The sequence below is a fragment of the Erithacus rubecula genome (genome assembly GCF_903797595.1).
Source record: "Erithacus rubecula genome assembly, chromosome: 6".
Taxonomy (NCBI): domain Eukaryota; kingdom Metazoa; phylum Chordata; class Aves; order Passeriformes; family Muscicapidae; genus Erithacus; species Erithacus rubecula.
Window position 1 is genome coordinate 38,708,575 of NC_136688.1, and position 14,450 is coordinate 38,723,024.

The window sequence follows — 14,450 nt, forward strand, 5'->3', positions numbered from 1 at the left end:
CTCTTGAATTCTTCTCTAAAATATTCTTTTAAATTACTTGTCAGGATCTGGTTTCTGCTGCATTAACATAAGTATTAATTTACTCAAATAGATCAGGTACCCAGTTAAGCTTTTTCTCTGATGTACTGTTGTAATATATCCAGACGTTTGTGTTTGTGAATCTTACTTGCATTCTAGATAGAGGAAATTAAAGTAAAAGCCATTGAGAAGAGAAAGTAAAAGTGATTGATTTTTCTAGGCAGTATTTTCAAGTCCTGTGTTTGCCATGTATGCATGTTAAAAAGTGCAGCAAGCCTAGATCCCTTCATAAACTTTCCTAAAAGAGCTTTGTACAGTAGGCTCTTGAGCTTTCTGCATATATTCTCACTGAGTGCGTGTTGCAGGGAAACAGCCAATGTAGTTCAGAGATAAAATTGTGTGTCAAGAATAATCATTCAACTCAGTGGAAAATGTTACCTCTGCTCTTTCCAAGTGGAAATTAAAATGGGCTTTTTGAGAGTCACTTTGTCTGCTTTACTGTGAAGAATAACGTTTAAAATAACAGATCAAACCAGCCTGCAGTAATGGCAGTGAGAGGCGAGCTGTGAAATCCAATCATTTGGCTGTGAGGCTGCTCATTTATGTATTAGCAGAGCTCCTGAGCAAAAGCAAATCCAGAGGCGAGACAGAAAGGGTTCAAAACACCCACAGGATGCATCTTGCCTTAGCATCTGCCTTGCCATCTGTTTACCCCACCAAAGGTCAAACAGACATAGTTGAGGGACTGGAATTACATGGCTGTAGATATAGACGTCTATTCATCTATTGCTGTGTAGAGGATGTGTGTGTGTGTGTATATATATGTGTGAAAAATGATGAAATGGGGCTACCCACTGTAGTGGAGATATCTGACCAAGATCCTCTGTCCCGTGGTACTGCTGAGAGTTTTATGTCAGTGCACTTTTTCACAGACCTTCTTTAACAAATTTCAGGTGAGTTTTTGGAAGCATTCTCCTAAGATACTGGACTTCACAAGTTATTATATGTCACTGCTTTTTGCTGTCTGGTTATTTTTTCCCTTTTATCTGCCATGCTTTGAGACAAACACTTTAAGTGTTCAAAATTCTGATCCACCTCAGGCAGGATACACCATTGTTTTTCTCCCCCACATTGGATTTTTAGGACTGTATTAAAAGTGCATATTGCAGAGTGCTTTTGCCTGCCAGCTTCAGCTTATTTTCTCAGGACAATGTGTTTAGTTCCTGCCAGTTCTTAGCTGCTGTAGTATCTCTATTCTCCCCACATCTTGCAGATAGCACGTTGTTAACTGCATCTCTTGCTTGCAGGAGCTCATCATCCGCTTTCTGAAGCGAGCAGCCAGCAACCTCCGTCAGTCCCTGCGGCTGCTGCTGCCCAGCCGTCACTTGGGACTGACCGACCGTCGTCGTGTCCTGGCCCGCCAGCTGGGCGACTTCATACTCTGTTATAAGAAGGTGACTTATTCTTTTTTTTAATTATTTTTTTTTTGGTTTCACCTCTTTTTCTTGCAAAGTGTCTCGTGCAGGCTGTGTTGAAGTCATTCTTCTGTTATTTACATGATCTGCTTGCAGCTGCGCATCCGGTAATGGTACTTTGAAATTGTCAGACAACAATATTATTACATAATATGTGTAGGTCAGTTAATTATGTGCATAAAAAGAAGTGCTGAAATGAAGGGGAATTTACCTGGCAGTGTGCTTTTTCTTTGCCTTGTCTTTGATTCTAGTGCTTTTTAATGCCTCTTTCCCCTTCTTATTTTTGGGAGGCTTCTTTAAATAAACTTCATTTTATACTCAACAGCGTGAAATATGTATTTAATTATTTACTTGGTATACTGAGGAACTGCTACATATCTGTAGTAAGATACTCTGCATGCTCAGTGTTAAGGAGATGTAGGTCCTAATTTAAATAATTTTCACATCTTCACATGTAGGAGGTGTTGCTCTTAGCATAGTGGTTTCAAGCTAATCTTGATTCTGCAAGGAAAGCTTCCCCTTTCCTTTTCCCCCTTGCATTTGTTCAGTGTTAGAACAAGGGTAGTTGAAATTCAGCTTTCAGAGGCTGCTGCACAGAGGCCTCCAAGCTTCTGCTCCTTAGGAGAGGATGTTCACTTACATTACCTTGTCAGAACTGACATCTGGTAACTTGATCTGTCTAATCAAGGTTGGTGTTGAACCAAATCTGTTCCAGGGAGTGCCTTGTATGCCTAATGCTCACTGAAGTAATCTGTTAGGAGGAACCACAAAACACTTGGGTGGCTCTGTGGTGAGTGAAGAATGCAGCTGTTTTGGATATAATTTCCAGTCAAATTGTATTCAAACATTAGGATTTTCTGCTAACTCCTGAGTAAATTCACAAAATAAAGCTGTGTAACTGGTAATAAATCATAATCATAAACATATTTTCTCAGTTAAAACAAGTGAGAACATATCACTTGAGGTTTCGGGGTGTATGTATTTAAGCCCTTGAGAGACTGTTAGGCTGTGAGGTTTTTTGATTTCTGATTCCAACATACAGACTTCTTTCATTGGCTTGTAACTTCAGATTTAATAGGGACTCCTACTTGCCATTATATATCATCTATAATGACACAGAAGAAAAAAATGCAGCTCCAGCAAATTAAGTAAAACAGATCACATATAATCCAGACATTTACTTAAGTAGTAAAGATGTCCCTAACAGGCTTTTTCTTCCCCTGTCTTGAATTATGTTTCAAAAGATATATCTGAACCTTTTTCCTGGGAATGCTCACAAGAACAGCAGGAAGAAATGAAGTGGAGGTCAAGTCTGGTCAGATAAAGCTTTTAAGCTGGTAGTGGTATTTCAGACAGGTCTGAAGTTTTTTTTAAATGACATATGTTTGTATCAATCCAACCTCTAGTGCCAATGAGTTCTACTGGTGTAAAATAGACCATTTGTATCTGCAAACTTGCTCTCATTTTCACCCACAAAGGCTTACCATTTATTCCAGTATATTTCAGGGTATAAACATGTTTGCCATAGGCTGTACTGTTTTACTTTCTTAGTCTTTGCTAAAGCAGTGGGGTTTTGGTATGTATTTAAGCCCTCAACAATTTGCTTCTTGACAAAAGAAATTAACTCAAGAGAACTATTAGTTTGTAGCAGAAAATCTGTTGATTTTCTACAGACATCCATCAGTTTCTCCAAGATTAATTTTACACTTTTTCCCTCCTATCTGTCTACTTCTGGGACAAATACACAGATAAAAGCTGTTTGGAGGAACTCTGTGGCAGAAACAATGAAGTGGAGAGGGGACCTAATATCTGTAATGAACAATTTAATTTTTTTTCCCCTTTCATACTTCTTTATGTTCTAGCAAAGAGAGTAGTTGAAGGAACAGCACACATTTCTGAAGACTTGACCTTTTCTCAGCAAATCAGTTTTGTAAGGTGGAGGAATGGACTTTAGTGTATGCTTAGGATGCTGTCTCTGGGGCTCTTCATGTTTGTTCATGTTGCACATTGTGATGTTCTTTTTTTCTTAGATCCTATGGAATTGTTTTTTGTATTCTGGGAGTTGTAGCTATGCCATGGAACATAGAGACACTTACTGATACTGATACTGCTTATTAACAGGAAACAGAGCAGATGATTCAGAAACAATTAAAGAAGAAACAGGAAGAGGAGGAGGGAGTGAATCCTAAAGATTTTGAGAACTTCATTGCCAGAGCAAGGTAGGAATAGATTTTATTCCCTTTGATAATTTCTCTCTCAGCCTTGAAGCATTGTTCTAAAGATGAGTTGGTTGATCTAGAGCCTCCAGGTACCTTTATTGACTGCAGGACCTGTTCCTGCTGAGGGACAGAGGGCTTGTCTTCTCTTGTCTCTCTTCAGCACCCAAAGTCTTGTAATATCAGCATCTGATACATAGAGAAGAACATACAATAAATGTTTTGACCATTAAGTAACTTCCCAAAGGATAGAAGTGGTTGCCTTGGCCTGTGTGAATTTCAAACTGCTGTTGGTTAATGGTTTCCTTTCCTGTGATGCTGGACCAAATAAGGCTGTACTTCAGAAGGAGAATGAAACTGGAACTGCTGCTCAGATGATCTTGAGCTGCTGCAGTTGAACAGGTGTTACAGCTCTGACTCAAGTTTCTGCTCTCACAAGCAAGTCTCGTGCTTGCTGCCTCTCTTCAGGAATTTTCCAGGTCTGGATTTCCTAAGATCAACAAGGAAGGGAGTTAGGCCTCTTATTTGGCCTGCAAAGGCAGTTTGGTGTAAGCAGTTAATTTCACAGTGGAAAAGCAAAATCTTCTATCACTGCACTTTATCTGCTTTAAACTTAAGAGTCTGGTAAGAAACATACTTTGAAAATAGTTAAGTATTCCTTAGGGTCTGTAGCATTGTATGAAAAACAATGGTATTATAAGTATCTGACTATGGAGAGGTCTGAAATTATTCAGTGAACCACAGTTATGTTTTCAGTTTCTGATTCTTGAGCAAAAAAGGCAATTCCTCTGGACTCAATTATTTGGTCAATATATGACATGCCTATATGGGCAAGAACCCCTGTCAATATCTGAACAGAGTTTACCTGCCTTTTTAAAGCCTATCTTCTTTTTTCTGTGAAGATTGATGGTCACTTCTTCTTTTTTCTCTTTTTGGATAGCATATTAGGAATGATGAGAAGTGAGTGGTAGCTGAGGCATCCTAAGTAAGTTCAGGTGGTTTCACAGTCTGTCTTAATACATTCTTATGAAAACAGGTATTTTACCTTTTGCTAATATAATTAATGGAGTCATTACTGCAACAGATTTACAGGATTGCAGAAAAATCCTCAGATAAAGATGCCTGACTACCATGCACCATAGATCTACTGCTCTTGCTAGAATCTAATGCATGTTACGTGGGCCTATAGGATGCTTTTGGTTCTCTGATCATTCTGGCTACTGAAATGTCTGTTGTGTCCTAGGCAAGTCCTTTTCCTTTTTGCTAGAAATGTTAAGAGATAGCTGCATGGAACAGAGCTGCAAGTTCTTCTGTTTTCATGTTAAGGCTACCATGCCATCATGGCCTGATGCACAGTCTAGGCTGGGGCTGGAGATTTTTGCTGGGCTGTCTGAGTGATATAGAATAGTTTGTCAATGATCAGGCAATTTCTAGCAATGATCTTTCTGCTTCTTAGGAAGTATGAGGTGTGTTTGAAAACTGATATCTGACACTACTTGGCACTGTGCTTCAAGCTTAAATCAGTGAGAAAGTTATTTGGAACCAAGTAAAGGGGATAAATTTCCACTGTGAGTGTTGATTCTGCAGTACAGTGAATGCAGCAGTGGAGAAAATGGGTAATAAATGCTGCTTCTTAGTTAAGATCCTCATTGACTTTCTAACTTTGGTATCACATGGATATAATTGTGTTTACCTGTATATATGCTATGACCACTGATTATGAATGTCCTCAGTGCATTGTAAAAGCACTTATATACTGGTAAATTCATGTAAAAGCTTAAAGTACCTTTCCATCAACAACTTCTTATTCTTATATTTCTCTTCACTTCTATTCTGGGAGAAAAAATGAAGTTTGGATCTTCAGGGCATGTTGCAAACTTCAGTGTATCAGCTTTAGACTGGCTTTTTTCAGAGCTTAGGCTAGCTAATACTAGTTACAATTGCGATATTCACAGGATATTTTGAAAGATTCTAACTTTTGCTCTGCTGATTCATTTGTGTGTTACATTTTCTTGTGATGTTGTTGGCACTGTACTACTTGCTTTGGTGTTTGCCATGCCATATAGCCACTCACTGGTGCTGAGGGAACACTATGAAGCAAGAGGAGAGCATGTTAGATGCCAAACAACTGGAACAGCAGCTTGCACAAGATCTAATAAGAATGGCCAATGATTTGGGACTAATAGATGTTTAGAATATTGGGGCTGTTCCATTTCATTCTTGTAAAGAAAATGAGAAACATACACAAGTTCTGTGAATTTAACAAAAATATTGACTGTCCTGGTTGTCCTGCAGTTTTGACTAATTAACAAGCTTTTGCCTTCTTTACTCTTCTCCCTGGTGCTGCTGAATAGAAGCTACTAATGGTGACTGCTAAACAGAGGCTGAGCTGAGTTGTCTCATGAGAAAATAGCTTCTCATTGTAAAGAGCACCTGCAGAAGATTCACAAATTTAGCTGTGAATGGAATCTCTCATGTTGAGCTAATCTCCCCAGATGTGTTTGGAGTATTCACTTGCTCTTTATTTATCCTGGGAAGGCTCCTGAATGCTTTGTATTTTCTACTACATAAGAAGATAGTATTTTAGTGGGAATCTCAGGTTTAGCTAGGGAATGTTGCCTTCCTTCTGCTCTTATCCAGTAGAACTGAGAAAATCATTAACTTTTCTAATGTCACCTTTTTTTTTCCCACTCCACTCTTCAGTTTCCTTAATGTTTATTGTCTTTGATTGTTACATGAATGTAGAAAAGCTTAGTGTCCTCACTCTACATCCATTTTTCTCTCCTTATTGCAGTGAAAGTGACCTGGAGGAAGTACTGACATTTTACACACACAAAAACAAATCAGCAAGTGTCTTCCTAGGAACAAAATCCCCAAACACAAAATACAGAAACAGCAGTTACCAGTCAGAGAAACAGCCCCAAGGTGGTAAGTTTTGCAGACAGTTGCAAATCTAGTTTAACTTAAGTCTCTGAAAAGAGAGCCAGCTCTCCACCATGTTGCTCAGGCTTTTTGAGGTTGCATACATTTTTCTCTTTTTTTCCTTTTTAAACTCAGTTTTATGTGAAGACTAACTTCTCTCCTGCCTGAAGTGAAATAGGTTGAATTTAGTGGCATTTATAAGGAGCTAGATATGGTAGTTCATGACTGAAATGAGAATGTGCAAACTGAAGGCAGTAAGAATTGAACTGAACAGAGAATCTTGAAATCAAAATAAAGGATGAAAGAAATCATGGTCCTGAATTTTGCTGCCTGCAGCAAGTGTATTCATTGGAGGTCAGAGACTGTATATTTGAGCCTAATTAGGCATTCCATGGAAGGAAGAATGTGCCAACCATGTGTATCTAGTAGTCCATGCTACTTTACATAACAGCATAATTGTCATTGATGAAGTTGTGTGGTCTACAGGAAATATTAATAAGGTCAGTTACAACAAGGGTAAATTCTGCATCTTTGTTCTAGTAATTTGCAATGTTCTACTTCCTAACTCCTTGATTTTGTTATAGAGCATCCTGAGATGTTGAAAAAAATGAAAGGTGATCATCCCAAAAGTTCAGTTGCAGATTTGTCTGCAGAAGGAGCACTATCAGACTGTAAACCCAAAGAAGCTGAACCAATCTGTAAGTGAACTGACTTCAGTAATCATTTAAAAAAAAAAAACAATACCCAAAACTGACTGCATATACTGTTTTTAATACTATATTAAACAAAGGTTGGACCCTTTGGGTTCACATCCAAATGCCCAATTTTACTTTTAAACACAAGAGAAGATACTGTAAAGTAGGCAGTGGGAAAGAGTTAGCTGCCCCTCCCTGAGGGGGATGATCTAGATATGGCAGGCTTTGAAACAGGATATTTATCATATGGAGCTTCTTCTTGTCTCTGCTGGTAGATGAGGTCATTTTGGCTTTTTTCAGTGTTTCTGAATACAGGCATTTTGGTGTATTGCTGTTATAAAAGGACCTAAAAGCAGATATTTTCTCATACAGTATGTTTATTATCTTTGTATAGCTCCAGAAGGATTCACCTTCTCCTTAAATGCCGAAGTGAAATTACCTCAGTGCAGCTCTCTTGGTGCTTCTTCCTCTGTTCCTGGTGCCACGTTCCAGAGAAGTACAAGTTCTGGGATGCCACCTCAGCCTGCAGCCTCTGAAAATTCAAAGGTGGCTGGTCACCTTTCATTGCCAGCTCCTCTAGCTGGTCCCAGACTGATTCAATCCTCACCCCCACTACCCTCCTTGCAGAGCACAGCTTCTGACAGTTCTTCTGTGCTCACAAACCCAGCGTCCAGTGAGACTTGTAGCCTTGCAGGGTTACATCGTCGTTCTGTTACCTACACTGTTAGCCCATTCTCATCTTTTCAGAGAGCTGCTCAGATCTACAGCCAAAGATTGTCCTCTGCAAAAGTAGGTAAGTGTTCTGGGATTCATAATACCCTGCTAGTTCAGTACAGGGATTGTGTAATTTCTGTTGTGGAGTAGGGAGAAATTTTGCGTTTTCAGAGTTGAGTCTTGTTGGATGGTGCTAAATTTCTCACAGAACACAGAAGTGCAGGATGCAGCCCTTGTTAGGCAAATGCCCTTTTATTGACCAAATGGACAATCATAGAATCATTTGGGTTGGAAAAAACCTTTCAGATTACTAGGTCCAACAATTAACCCTACCAAGTCCAGCATTAGCCAGGTTCCGAAGAGCTGCATTTACATGTCTTTTAAATGAAAGTGAAATGAAAAATGAAAATCTTCATGAAAGGTGACTTGACCACTTCCTAGCAGCCTGTTCCAGTGCTTGACAACTCTTTTGATGGAGAAACTTTTCCTAATATCCAATTCAAACCTTCCCTGGTGCAACTTGAGACCATTTCCTCTTGTCCTGTTTGTTTTGAGAGAGGAGGCTGACAAGACCTTGCTTCACAAAACCTCACAAAAACCTCTTTTCTGGTAGTTATAGTGATAAGGTCTCCCCTCAGCCTTGTGCTTTGAACTCAGCCTTTGAACTTGTTCAAAAAGAGCTGTGAAACTGAGTATTGTATACTTTCTTTATGTTACTGATCTCATCTCTCTTTAGTGGGTTTAATGTTTGCATTAGCAGAAGTCCTGTTTCAGTCTACGTGCTGTTCTTAGTTCTCTAGTTGCCTATTAAGCTAGAGGTCTTGTAATGAAAACACATAAGTGTTGAATACTTAAAGGTGTGTCAAGATCTCCAAAAAAGAGGTATCTGAATGAATTATTACAATATATCATTTTCTAGGCTGTTTCAGCACTGCCATGTCCAAAAAACAAGATTTAGAGACATCTCATCTATCATGCTGTGGTAGAACACAGTTAAGCAATGCAGCTTTAGATTGCAAAGACTCCAAAGGGTAGGAGAAACTGTAGGAATTTGCATGCAGACTGTAATCTATTTGGAAACTTTTGGGAAGCACACACAGGCTAACAGCTGTGATCCTGATAATACCAATTTTTTTTTTTTTTTTTGCTATTTTGATGGTATTTATTTGTTCTAGGTTGTGTGTCAGGGTCAGCACATGTTTACTAGGGTTGCTGTATGTATATTGACAACCCCTCTAGCATTAAAATGCATCTTACTTCCCAGCTGAGTAGCTTACTTCAAGACATTAATTTGTTTTTAAGGAAAATCTTTGCAGATTTCACTTGGGTAACAGCTGCCAATGTCTCTGGAATTGGGTGCCATTAGATACATTGTAATACAGAGAATTGCAATTGCTGATTGTTCTTATGGGCAATACCCACATCCTTGGTATCCTCCTGCTTTTGTGTGTCTGTGATCAGCAGGCTGAGGGTGTGCCATGGCTCACTGAGCACAGGGAATGTTTGTTTGGCAGGTCTCCAAGGCAGTTCCAGCTCAGCCAGTACGCGCAGGGATGCCGAGCACGCTTCTCCCCAGGGCAAACGTCACGGCCCCGCTGTGCCAACTGCACAACTGCAGCAGCTGGCAGAAAAGCAAGCAGCCTGCCACTACTCCCCACCAAGCCATGTCAGTCTACTTACACAGCAGGTATGTAAGCACTGAAATAGGCCTTGTGCAAGGGAGAAGTTTGTTCCAGGCTGAGCTGGGCTGAGATGTGCTGCAAGCAGTAAATCTCATGAGAATTCATCTGTCCTGTTGTTTCAAAGTGTTTACAGTCACCAAAATTTTGATTTTTCTGTGAGCTGACAAGAGTGTCTTGAAGTCATTTTATAGGAGAAAAGGCAGAGGATTAGAAAATATGTTATGAAAAATGGAATCCATGCTTTGTCTTACTAAACAATAAATCCAAGTCTCCTCAGATTTTTGCTTCCATGCAATTTGCTTCCTCATTCCTCCAGTGCATTATCACAGTGCTGGCAATGAAAGAGTGAAGAATGGATTCTGATGTAAATTCTGTATTCCAATAACACTGTAAAAACATAATGAAGTACTTATTAGCATGGGGAATGATAATTCTTTTGTCAAACATGGTGAAACACATGAAATGTGCATTGAATTCTGTTAGAATTCCACTTAGTTTCATATTTCTTGTTGAATTATGTCCTAAATGTCCACACACAATTTTTATTTGCTTTGTTATATGCTGTAGTTGAACTCATCAAAGGTGTTTGAGTTGAGCACTTCTCAGTTAATTAAGCTGCCATCTGCTGATTTTCTAGGGTAGGCACTTTGCCTTAGACAGTAATTTTTTCCATTTACTTGCTGGGGACAAATGATTTGAATGTCTTAGTCTGATTCTTGTATTTTGGAATTACTGTTTTAACAGTTATGTTTTGCTACATTTTCTGAGACATGATTAATAGTTGCAACAGCTGCTGGTATTTGCTTCTCTTTGCTTCTTTCAATTCTATTTTTATATGTTTGGATTTTAAATATCTGGTTATGCTATTGGCAGTATATTTTTTTCAAAATGTAGGGTACATTTATAATTTTAGGAAGATTAAAAGATTTTTCTTTGCAGATAGGCCTACAATTTTTAAAGGATATGTAAAAAAATAAAGTCCTTTCTTGTTGTTGGATTCAAGAGAGACTCCTGAGAGAATCAGTGAACACTGGCTATACTAGTGATGCTGAGGCCTGGTCTTGCCTAAGGCCAGATCCTATTTAGATAATTTGTTCTGTTTGCTTGTCTAGTAATACTCAGAGCTGTCAGTCTGGTTCTCTGCTTTTAAGACAAGTGAAGACACTGATTCTAAGTGAAATCATGTTAGTAAAACTGTTCAACAACTTTGACAGCAAAACATTTTCATTCAGGAAATGCTAATTTGTTGAAAGCTAAATATATGGTGGGAACTGCCTCCTTGGGTAGAAGTTCAGATACAATCTGAACAAATACTTGGGAAAAAATTTGAAATTTTTCATTGCTATTTCATGTTTCATTTCAGTCTTTCCAGAAAAGAACTTTGAAAATAAGTTGATAGATTTTTTTTTTTTTTTTTCCTTAAAATCATTCATTGCCCATTCTGCTTCAACTGCTGTGGTTTGCTAGGTTTGTCTAGAGAACCCAGTGTGTCTTCTTGCAGCCATTTGTGGAGCTATTTAATGATTTTTAAACTCCTGTATTCCTACCATAGCTAGTTATGCCTAGATAAATTAGGAAGTATCGAATGGGGAATTAAGAGAGGAATTCAGAAAGATCTGCATGGGAAGGGCAGTGCAGTTTTCTGAGCAGAGCTGTGTTGGGTGGCAAAGGAACAGAGTCTGGTGGCAGCTGAAAGCTGTTTAGCCATCAGTCAGTCAGTGTAGGCATACTGAAGAGTGAAAGTGGCTGTGAAGTGTGTGAGTAGTGTGGAAGATGTGTTGGCTGTAGTAAATGTGTCTGCATTGCTTTTGCTTCTGGGTTCTACCATGATACTTTCCAACAGAAGAGGTTGGAATTGCATAGTAGGAAAAATATGGTGCTAATTTGCTTTGCAACAAGCAAACAAAAGACACCTCAGCTTCTAGCAGACACTGCCACTTTCTGACTCTGCTGTATTTTGTATTCAAATATGCATTGTTTGCACAGGCTCTGTTTCAGTAGTGAAATATAGAAACGTGTTGGGTTATATCTTGTTATCTTCTGTCATCATGAAAAAGATCCATGTAGAAAGGAATTCACAAGTCAATGAGAAGTTTAGAGCTGGAGTTCTGTCTGACAATGAGTTTCCTTTCTGAGCCTGTGTCCTTCTAGTTCTAGATATCTTCTCTCTACTGTGTTTTTTTTTTCTGGCCATGTCTTTTAAATAATGCCTTTGGAGAGATGAAATCTGAATCTGAAGCTTGCTTAGTATGAAAATTTGGATTTAGTTGAGAACAGTTTTTAAGGCAATCCATTTCTTCAGAACTGAATTTATGGCACATAGCAATTTCTAAGATGAGACCATTATTTTAAGCACACTTGAAACAGTGATGTTTTGGAAGGTTCAGATGTAGCTGCAAAGCCCAATGTATCATAACTAAAGCATGCAGTTACTGCTTATGCTTTTTTTTTTTCCCTTCACATGGACACATTCTACTCTTCTGTCAGTCATTAAAGAATCATTCTGACTATTTATTTGATCCAGCTTGTATTTTAAAGCCAGTCTTTCAAGAAGGACCCAAGGATTTAGTACAAAGACAGGGCTGCCATGACACCAAGGGCAGTAAGAGGTATCAATATACTATAAAACATAATAGTAGGGCAGCAAGGCTTGGGCTTGTTGTTGAGGGCCCTGGAACCAGGATATCTGACTTTGAACTGCTAAGCATGGATGTGGATTTGAGACAGGGGCACTGAATAAATAGAAGTGCAGGAATTGCAGAGTATGCTGGCAGTTTGGAAAGGGATCTGCAGAAGATAGGTACTGCTGAAGCTACCTGGGAGTGCTGCATGATTTTATATTTGGGCAGACCAGGATTTGGCCTGAACCAGAAGAGGGAAGCCAATGGCAGATGAGACAGAGAAATATGTGGGAGAGGATTTGGTAAACACCTGTAGAGAGATGGGAAGTCAAAGACTATTGGTATGAGATGAAAGGGGGAAAGGCTTGAGATGGGAGTGTTTGGGGGTTATCAAACTCAAGGGTTTTAGTGGCTTTAGGACAGGAGAATTAAGGGATGGAAAACTGAGAGGAGAGTAGAGAAAGGGCTTGTATCAGGGACATTTAATTAAACTACTTTCTTAAACATTTCTAGACAGGAAACTCTGAACTGTTGTTTTCCCCCCTTTCACTTCTCTATTTAAACCACTTGAAATATGATAGTATTTTTTGAAAAGCTTTCTAAAATAAATTGGCTTGAAGATTAGAACATTACTTACATAATAATAAAAATAGTACAATTGTTTAAAGCCATTCCAGAAACTTGGAATTAGTCTACCTTGTTGGAAAGTACCTGGCTGATATGAAAAGGACTTGATATATGGATTTAATTATGTTTCATGATAAGATTAGGACCATTGATTTGGAGGGGGTATATGAAAGAGTGACTTTTGAAAATACTGGCATTACTATGGACTGTATTTTTGTGGGGGTTTTTGGTTTGTGGGGTTTTTTTCCCCCAAGGGCAAGAACTTTTATGTCAGAGTTCAATGTCTTTGTGCATGGGCTCCCTGTGTTGTGCCAAGCTGTGTCTTGAAGGCTGGGATGCTCTAAATACATATCTCCTTTCAAAGGAGCTGGGAAGCTTATTTTTCATTCCCATTTTTGTGAGAATTGCTTCTGGTATCCATACAGTATTGTGGGGTTCCCAGGAATGTAGCCTCAGCAGCTGTGCTTAAAATTATATTGTCATTCTGGTTGGGAGTCCACCTCTGTCCCTCTCCAATCCCTGCCTTTCTTCACTGCTTTCTACCCATGCCCAAAGTACCTGTTTCATGTTTCCTCTTTTACACTCTTGTTTTCTAGCCTCTGTATTAAATTAGTTTATTATTGAGTTATTTTTTATAATATAATTTTATTGATATTAGTGATACTACTTTCTTATTTACTACTAAAATACTAATATCCAGTGGGAAAAATTTAAGTATCTGATGATCTTTGAAAAAAGTGTTTAAGATCTCTTCTTGTGAGAAAACAAGTTTTTTGTGTTTACATCAGCTTTTGGTCTTGTCAGTCCTCTCCGTTCACTTCTGAAACATCAGATAAAAACTTCACACTGATAATTATAGAAAATACAATTCTTAGTATATGAGCAATGGAGATGTAGGAGGGTGAAGCTTTACTGATGTGCAGTTTTGTTCTGTTGTACTCAGTTTTCAGCCCTTGCAGACTGTCACACAGTGTGTGGGAATATTTTGCCTTTCATTAAGTTGTGTTTTTCTACTATTTCTATTTTTCCTCTGATAATAGAGCTCATTTGAGATTATGACAGCAGTGGGAGTACAGGGGTACCCCTGTCCATACTATACATTTAAGACACTGCCTGATTTTTGCAATATGTGCAATCTAACTATAGAACTCCACAGCATCCAAAAGTAGAAAGGTGTGCCTCTTGTTAACTACCCCATGTGCCTGGGAGCAAGCAACAGAGATCTCTGTGGTTAATGTGCCTTTTGAGGGCCCAGCATTAACCTGGCAAGGCAGTGTCTGAGTAGGTTAATAGGGAGGTATCTGATCTCAAATGGCAGTAAGAAAATTAATAACCTATTATGTCCTATCTATTGGAGTTCTTTGAACTGAGAAAAATAGCACTCAGTGTAACTTATTCATATTCAAACTTCCAAAAAAGTTTTTCACAAGCTTTCAGCAAGTGTTGTTAGGATGGACAGGTGTGTGTAGGATGATAAAGT

At 38.7% G+C, this 14,450-nt stretch overlaps 1 protein-coding gene across 2 annotated transcripts in view; it reads left to right on the plus strand.

The window, feature by feature from the left end:
* Positions 1 to 14,450, plus strand: part of TTLL5 (tubulin tyrosine ligase like 5) — a 117,517-nt gene that overhangs the window by 46,338 nt on the left and 56,729 nt on the right. For both annotated transcript variants that reach the window (XM_079309549.1, XM_079309548.1), the window contains exons 24-29: positions 1,326 to 1,472; positions 3,615 to 3,712; positions 6,504 to 6,637; positions 7,216 to 7,329; positions 7,721 to 8,119; positions 9,555 to 9,727. In XM_079309549.1, coding sequence (XP_079165675.1) covers positions 1,326 to 1,472; positions 3,615 to 3,712; positions 6,504 to 6,637; positions 7,216 to 7,329; positions 7,721 to 8,119; positions 9,555 to 9,727 — 1,065 coding nt within the window. The remainder of the gene's footprint in view (positions 1 to 1,325; positions 1,473 to 3,614; positions 3,713 to 6,503; positions 6,638 to 7,215; positions 7,330 to 7,720; positions 8,120 to 9,554; positions 9,728 to 14,450) is intronic.